This window comes from Anabrus simplex, chromosome 1 (assembly GCF_040414725.1).
Source record: "Anabrus simplex isolate iqAnaSimp1 chromosome 1, ASM4041472v1, whole genome shotgun sequence".
Taxonomy (NCBI): Eukaryota; Metazoa; Arthropoda; class Insecta; order Orthoptera; family Tettigoniidae; genus Anabrus; species Anabrus simplex.
The window spans coordinates 450,629,116-450,637,974 of record NC_090265.1 but is presented as its reverse complement, the minus strand read 5'-3'; the positions used below and the strand labels follow the sequence as shown (position 1 = coordinate 450,637,974).

General features: G+C 40.9%; 1 protein-coding gene across 1 annotated transcript; it reads right to left on the bottom strand.

Moving 5' to 3' along the window:
• Positions 1 to 4,794: 4,794 nt before the first annotated feature.
• On the bottom strand, positions 4,795 to 8,272 carry LOC137500417 (uncharacterized). Its single transcript, XM_068227274.1, has 2 exons — positions 8,125 to 8,272; positions 4,795 to 5,510 (listed from the first exon to the last, which is right to left on the bottom strand). The coding sequence occupies exons 1-2, from the start codon at positions 8,270 to 8,272 to the stop codon at positions 4,795 to 4,797; spliced, it is 864 nt and encodes a 287-aa protein (XP_068083375.1).
• Between the last annotated feature and the right edge of the window lie 587 nt (positions 8,273 to 8,859).

The window sequence follows — 8,859 nt, the reverse complement described above, 5'->3', positions numbered from 1 at the left end:
TTCAGTAGTTTAGGTATTCATTTCGTATCTCAACGTTATCGAAAACTTTTATATTAGTGCAACGTCAAACAAAGGGTAAAATAGGTGAAGTCAAAATAAAGAAAATTGAACTTCGCATGTGCATTCCTTTAGAACACATATTTTTTCTGCGAGGTGTACAAATTGATAGATTCGTCTTAAATCTTTAGAAGCTGTTTGAACACAGATGATAGAGTATGTAATGTTGAAGATTCTGGCTCTTATTGTTACTTGAAAGTAAGAACAAAATATACATCCTTTACGTGTCACAGGGCAAACAGCCAATGCGCGTCAATCTGCCGGATATGTCCTCTCTCTCCAACTCCCCACCTGCCAGCAGTTCCCCTCCTCACTCACCTGTGCCCCAAGATGAATATGTATAAGTGAATACATTAATGTATTAATTTTCTAGCGTCACACATTCTTTTTCAAACACGGTCACACTCAATGGATGGGTGGGGGATATACCCTTTTATCTTAATTTTATATTTATACCGAATATAATTACTAAGCGGAAAAAGGAAGTGTTGATAAGATATATACTTAGGTTGGTCATATTACAAGCGAGATAGCCACCTTTCTCCCCTTCAAAATGGACAGTAAAATAGCTCCAGGGTGATTATAGGTCGTGCTGGGTGGTGTGTGGGGAAACAGCTGGGAAGAAGGTTCTACAACTATAGGAATGTTACTTCTATGTAACACTTTCTAGACTGACCTAGAGACTTGACTAGAACATTGTCACTGATCGTGCAAAATACAGAGGGGTCCAGACAAATGTAGACACTCTTTGATAGTTAATATCTTTGGAACAAAGTGACATATTGTTGCACTTCTTGCGTGGTAGCGTAGCCCATTGTTTTCTCCACAGATGATGAAGGTCACGTGAATGGCACAATGGTCTTGGCGCGCATTTTCCAGCAGATGACCGTGCAGCAATGATTCAAGTAAGATTGTCGTTTGAGTATTGAAGTGGTACTGGAAGTACGAAACCATGATGGAGGTGTAACGGCAATGGCGTAGTGTGTGCGGATATCAACCACCGACACGTACAACAATTTGTCGTATCCCGGAAGCCAACGGTACTGTTCAGGAAAAGGTCTGGTCAATCATAAACGTCAGCAAGTCCAGCTTCCAGCGCTGCTGTGTCGCAATATTTTACTTGGTCACCTCAAAAATCTCTGAATCAGGGTGCACGTGAAAGCGGGGCAAGCCGATCAACCCTGCAGCGAATTCTGAAGGATGGAGTGGTTTGAAGGCATGCATCCTGAGGATGAACGGTTTGCAGGGATGGTTATCTGGTCTGCCGAGGCGCACTTCAAACTAAACGGTACTGTAAACCGCCACAACTGCGGGTACTGGGCTCCTGAAAATCCTCACGTTCACGTGGAAAAACATGTCAATCTACTCGGTGTTAATGTGTGGTGTGGTCTGTCATCGCGCGGTTTGTTTGGCACTTTCTTTTTTGAAGAGGTGTATCTTCGTATGATGCTAACATCAATTTTATCTGCCATCCGAGAGGTATATGGAAATAAAAGGTTTTACCTACAACAAGATGGAGTTCCGCCTCGATATCACAGAGATGTCAGAGCTTACTTGGATGACAATCCACCTGGACGATGGTTAGGTCGACAAAGAGCTGTTGAGTACCCACCACGGTCTCCAGACCTTACACATTTTGACTTCTACTTATCGGAGTGCCAGGAACATAAGCTTCCTAATGAATAGTCACTAATTCAAAAATACATAGCAATTAAACTTAATAGAACTCAGGTCGTGCCCGATGATTCGTCAGTCTAGTTTCGATGGTAAACCTTATCTCACCCATCTGAAAACGTATTTTTGGGGATAGGTAGGAAGGGCTTCCACTATCCGAAACCTCGGCACTTGATTAGACTGGTTAACTCTATGCCCGGCCACCTCTGCCCCAGAAATTAACCTGGTTCTAATTTTTGGTGTAGGTTGAGTAAACCTCAGGACCATATGGACCTCCGGAAGTGTAAATCTTGTTTCTTAAAATTTCAGCCTCTTGACGGGAATCCAACCCACGTCCTTCCGGATGAACCGAGCACACCTTTACCGCCTCGGCCAGGCAGCCCATTAATAATCACCAAACAACACAAAAATATCTAAATTATAGTCACCGGGCGAGTTGGCCGTGCGCGTAGAGGCGCGCGGCTGTGAGCTTGCATCCGGGAGATAGTAGGTTCGAATCCCACTATCGGCAGCCCTGAAGATGGTTTTCCGTGGTTTACCATTTTCACACCAGGCAAATGCTGGGGCTGTACCTTCATTAAGGCCACGGCCGCTTCCTTCCAACTCCTAGGCCTTTCCTATCCCATCGTCGCCATAAGACCTATCTGCGTCGGTGCGACGTAAAGCCCCTAGCAAAAAAAAAATAGTCAATACGACAAAAATAGCGTCTTTCTACGGTTTTCTTCGTCTCGTCAAGGCCCTCCTTCCACCTGGGGAATGCCTCGACCCTGATGCTGCCGTACAAGAGAGCACATCTCGGTGGTCGAACTTAGTCGGCGTAGTTCCCTCTGATATTGACGAAAGAAGTATTCAAGCTGCTTGGAATACTCCTCCTATCAGTCATCTCTACTCGCTTCTGCAGCAGTCAACTAATAGTCTTCAAGATAAAGCCCGGCTCCTCGCTGCTTCTTCTCCGGAATCTGGTGCATGGCTCCAACCAACCGCCTTCTCATGGTCTCCTTTCCAATGAGAGTTTCCGCATCGCTGTGTCCTTACGTTTGGGGGCAGCCGTCTGCGAGCCTTACCGATGCTCAGCTTGTGGTGCCAACGATGATCGACGTGGCCTCCATGGTTCTTCCTGTGTGAAAAGTAAAGGCAGACACATCCGTCACTCTAGCATCAATGATCTCATCTTGCAGACTGTCGTGTCAGCAGAAGTTCCATCTATCTATACGAGAAACTACTGGCTGCTGCAGTTCAGAAGGTATAAGGCCAATACGGAATAACACTGGTGGCATGGAAAACGGGTAGATTATCTCCTGTGGGGTTTTACTTGTGCCGACACATTCACCCAGTCTAATCTTCCCCTTTCACCAATGAGTGATGGAAATCTAAAAGAAGAAAATACAGTTGTTTTTTGGACAAATTCTTCTTGGTACCAGCAGCCATTGAATCTAGTGGTACCTGGGGGCAATGATGGTCTCAGTTTTACCAGAGAATATTTCCAGCGATACGCGATCAACTATTTTCCTTATTCGGCGCATCAGTGTATCTTCACAGAGTGGAAAGTGTCACATATTTTCTCGGGATACTACAACATGGTAGGGAGTTGGATGAAATTTTCATCCTTTAAGACATATTTTATAAAAACTGTATGTGTATAACAAAATAAAGTAAAATTCTATTAAACCACAAAAAAATAAATAACAATACTTTAGGCATATTCACTGGGTGAATTTAACTATTACATCGTTAGAATAATTTGTGGCTTAATAACGCCATTTACAAAATATTTAAATTGAAGTTTATAGTCTATCATGTGGTCTCCGGTCTACTTTCTTCAGTTGCCATGAATATTGTAGATAGAGATGAGAGCAAAGCCCAGTACCATTTTCTTGTTTCGAATATTCATCCTGTAATTAGCAATGTTTACGTTCATTCTGTCTACACCTCCAATACCCGCGTTATATTCGCCACTGTTGTGAGGACGATGAATTTGAATGGATCTTTTCTCCTTTGTTGAATACCTTTTTACCGTGAACACAGGGTGTATATTAACACAGGCTGATGCTGCGGTAACAATCGAGTTATCTTTCCATTTTGTCGCAATAATGCCATCATGTTTACACAGTATAACAATATTCAAAATACCCCTCTTAATACTCCATTATGCCTGAAGGAGAGTTGATTTAGGGATCACATTCTCCATAATGGTATGACATACAGGTGTATGTGTTATAAAATATATGGGAGACAGTGAAACAACACTTTGCCCTACTGTATGATTTAAGAGCATTTTTAATGAATGAGGTAACTAACATGGGCTTTTGACTTTATTTCCCGGAAAGGAATTTAAATACTTGAGGGCGAATACATTTTTATTTATCAAGAAAAGCACACTATTAGAGAATGAACATACTAAATTTAAGAAAACACAGTATTTGAGAATGAATACACATACTTTAAGAAAAAACAATGAGTATCTCAAGGGAATTCTTCTACATCATTATCTTCAACATTATTTCCTGTAAGGGACAAGAAGAAGTGTTTATTGGCTACAGGAATGAATGTCATGAGAGACATGATATCAGTCAATTTCTTCTATTTGACAGGGAGTTTATTTCTGTTTTTTTACTCTGAGCTGAAATGGATCATGTTCCACAAGTCTTCCTTTCTTGTTGGTGCGAATGTTTGCATACTAAACTGGCCCTAATATAGCATAACAGTGCTTAACACCTAGCTGAAAAGGGTCCTTGAAATTCAGTTGAAATTGTGGAGCTTCACTGAAGTGAACTGAATCTCCAGTTGTGAATTTAGTGGGTATTGGTAGCAATGACTTGAGATCGTCTAAAGTTTTGAAGTCATCTCTTTTCATCTTTGTCACAATGAAGTTTTTTGGACTTGCTTACTTCACAGCATCCACCCATTCATCTGGGGTATATACTATTGGACGTCTGTTTCTAGCAAATAGTTCAATGCGGCCAAAATCGCGATCACAAGGGAGTCTAGTGTGACCCACCACAGGATAGGAATGCTGCACAATTTCAAACCTCTTGGTTGCCACAAGAGATCTTTCCAAATCAATTAGAGCCCAATTCTTTGCCTGTCCCTTGCAGTTATATGGAGTTCCTTAGCATGTGGTTTGGCTATTTCTAGATACTTTATCAAGCAGCTACCAACTTCATCAGATCCTCTTCCTCCTTCGTTTTCACTCCACAGAAACATGTAACCTTTATTTGTTCCACAGTCATGTATTTCATAGTTGTACATCCACAGTTTAAGCTTATAAAATGCTGGTCCTGCTGTCAGTTTAGGGGTGGGCAATGTTTGATGCATGTCCATTGCTATCACATGGTATTGTTGGGGATTCTCTTTAGCTAAAGCTGTTAAAGATGAAATCATATCTTGTCCACTCTCTGCCCTTCTAAGATGTAATTCATATTGAAGTTTCTTTTGTGCTAACTCGTCTTCAGGCAGCTCCGAATTGCTGACAGTAATTAAAAATGAGTCACACTTTGGACATGTATCAGATTTTGGAATTTTGAATCCTATATTATACTCAGTGACAAAAATTTCCCTGAATTTACTTTCAGACACAGCGGGTAGCTGATATTCCTGGCAATAGGTAGAACATTTATCGCAGAACAAAGACGAAATCGTTAAATCACAATCTAAGTAAACTTTATTAGGGTTCTGTTGTCTATTGTGGTGACTTCTGTATTTCGGTACAGCATCAATAAATTTCCGAACACCTTGCACAGCTTCCTCTGAAAATTTATGAGCGTGGTTCTTGTGCTTACCTGAAAGGAAAAATAAAGTCCATGAGCAAATGTGTATTTTAGTCACAAATAACAGTTATGTAGTGATATTCACATCACTAGCATTAGGATTGTAGAGAACTGAGATTATTCCTCGAAACATCCTTCCAAGTCCTATAGTACTTCTACTAAAATTTAAAATCTATGAAAAATCTAGAACTTCAGCTTTCAAAACTGTACTAACAAAATTTACACCCCCTAAAATGCAAATTCATTTATCCAGGTTTCAACCCTGGCACCTTCAATCTAACATATCATACAAACCTTTAGAAAATATTACAGCAAAATTTAAGCAATTTAACACTACTAAAACTATCATAAAAGGATCTGAACTATTATTAAACATGCTAACTTCTCCTGTCCTCCTTTGGGATAGGCAAGCACAACTTAATATTTTGCTGCAAATTTCTCACTCGACTAGCATGATTTTGTAATCCATGAACATTCAAAAATGTCTCGTTGCAGATAGAAACTTGAACCCCATGTACATTCACATGGTATGAGAAAGTCACTGCCCTGGATGAGGTTTTATTCTTCGTCTTTTTTGGATAGCTGAAAATAGAAATAAAAGGTATTATTGTTATTATTAGTTATTATTAAATGTGCCAACAATACATGAAAGCTAATATGCACTTATTTAAGTAAATGCCCATTTATGGAATAAACCAATAAGATTTAAATATCCATTTATTCAATGAATCTATGGTCCAATTTTATTAGAAACAGGTTCTTCTGCATTGAAAACACTCTGTGTAATGAAAGAAAACAAACCTTAGCTTTTGGGCATCATTTATATGTTTCCCACTAAATATGCGTTCTGGGTATTGAAATTCCCCAAGTCCCAGAAAGAGTGAAAAATATTCTCTTCCTCTCTAGCAAGTTCAGTGAAGCATCTATCGGAACAGCTGCAAGGAGGTCCCAATGAATCTGCATCAATGGTTTTATTTGTTCTAATGGACACTTACTGACGACCATCATTACGTCTTCGTTTGGCCTTCACCACTTTCCATTGGTTACTATTACGCCTCCTTTTCCTTGATGGGTTTTGTTTTCTTGGTGATTCCTCAGGCATTTTACTAACTTAGGAGTAACAAATTCAGACAATTTCAGATGAACGTAGTTATAAGCCACACCAATAGATTTTTAACTAATTGCTTTCACATGATACCGTATGTAAATATTATAGTATTAAGTTCAGACGTAACGAAAACAACTCATGGTGTTCCCTGGACAACTGTGAAATTGTGTAAGTAGAGCTGCCTGCTGTTGATCTGATACCTTTTGCAGTACGAAATGTTTCTGCAAATCGTACGAAAGTATTAATACATCTGGATCATGGCACCGCAAAGCTTCATAAAATGTTTAAGCTCTCATTCTGAACCCTTCGACCATTCATTAAGTCATTCCTCTTCTTCAGAGCTGTTTGTCTCGTTAATTGATCTCCAAATGAGATACATGTTGAGCACACATCTGTTCGGGGACACCGAATTTCAGATTAATTTCAGATTTAATTTGAATGCGAATATATTCCAAAAGAAGATTTTTTTACAACTAAATTTTCTGCAGTTTATGAATTGTACGTTGTCCAGAGCTTAGTGATATTAAAATTGGGCGACAAGTACTTCCGCACACTGGAACATCTGGTATTCCACAGACACCAGAGACGATAGAAATTTTATGACAGCATTTCTATGGTCCATACACTTTCTTGTCCTTCTATCACCTCCTCTTGTTTCTACGAGATTGCTTCCACTAACTCCACACCTTCTTTGCAACGTGTTCCACCCTTGGTCTTGTTATCTGAAGTATTTAAAAAAAGGTTTGTTGAAGGGGTAAACCTTCTTTCCGTTTAGCATAATACTTGGTTTGGTGTGTCTTGGACTGATGGCGTCCATTTTCCGGCCTTCTGCTCTTAACAGGAGCGACAAACTGCATCTAAATAAAAGGTTATCTTGTTCGACTTTTTCGTACTGGCGCAAAACATCCTCAGCTTAAAACACTGTAGTTGCTTTATATTTTGAATGCAAGAGGGTACTTAAGTGGATTATTTGATGAATACCTGTTGAAGAATGCAACAATTAACAATATGTTTTCTTGCTGCTATCATACACTAGCTGAAATGGAAGATCCATTCCGATATTTTTCACACTTTGTGGAGGTGTTCACCACACAACAGGAATTAAATGATTAAACTTTCAGCCCATTCGGAACTGTCCATCACCATAATGATCAGTATGAGGTATGACCTCCACGGGCAAAAATACACTTTTCTATTCGGTGTGGCACGGAAGCAAACAGCCCCCGAATGTCATCTTGAGGGATTTCTTGTCATGCCTGAAACTCGTGCTGTGTCAGTTCATGAAGGTTGCTGGCTGGAATTAAGTATGACCGTATACGTCTTCCCATCACATCCTAGAAATTCTATATGGGTGACAAGTCACGGAACCGGACAGGTTAGTCAAAGATCCGTACATTCCGAAAGGCGTTTCTGTTATGATCTGCAGTGTGGTCTCTTGCATTATCCTGCTGGAATCTGCCATTAGGTACCCTCGTAATGAATGGTATTACAACAGGGTTTACGATTCTTCTAATATACTGGCGAGCATGTCCCCCTTCAACACGTACCAAATCCGTCCTGTTGCCATATCCAATTGCTCCCCACACCACGATTCCACGAGTTGGAGGGGAATGCGCCTCGATAATCTTTCCTTCCTGCGAGCTTTCACCAGGTCGTCTAGTAACATGTTCACGTCGGTATGACCTCCACAAACAGAAGCTATATTCATCGGTGAACACCAAATAATGTCACTCGATGTCGCAGTTGACTCTGGCTCTACGCCATGCAAATTTCCGTTGTCTGTGGTTTGGTATCAGCAGTAAACAACGCATGCAACTCGAGATCTCAACCCAGCTTCCAGTAATAATGTTCCCGAAGGTTCGTGCTGACACTCTGCCTGTAACCTTTGCTCAAACTTCAGCTGTTGTCATCCGCCTGTTCGTCAGAGCCAACCGACGAATCCTACGATCTTCTGGTCGTGTAGTCCTCCTGGAAGGACCCGTGCCTGCTCTTCGTGCCACACTGTTGCCCTGAGTCCATGTCGTCACCACTCGTTCTGCATTCATTGCACTGCAGCCAACTGTCTGCGCAATATGTCGGTATGATGCTCCCAAATCCCTTATGCCAATGATTCGACATTTCCCAAAGTCCGAAAGATGGTGATAAACTGCCCGTGCACGTCCTCTAGGCATGCTGTATGGCGATCTCTACTTGAAAAGAGACAGTAGCGTTAGACACATCCAACAGCCATCACGTACACACACCAGCCGCCAT

Coding starts and splice junctions, on each gene's coding strand:
- LOC137500417 (XM_068227274.1), bottom strand. CDS start 8,272: ATGTTACTAGACGACCTGGTGAAAGCTCGCAGGAAGGAAAGATTATCG. Junction 5,511..8,124: donor GAAGGGGGACATGCTCGCCA/GTATATTAGAAG, acceptor TTTTCCTTTCAG/GTAAGCACAAGAACCACGCT.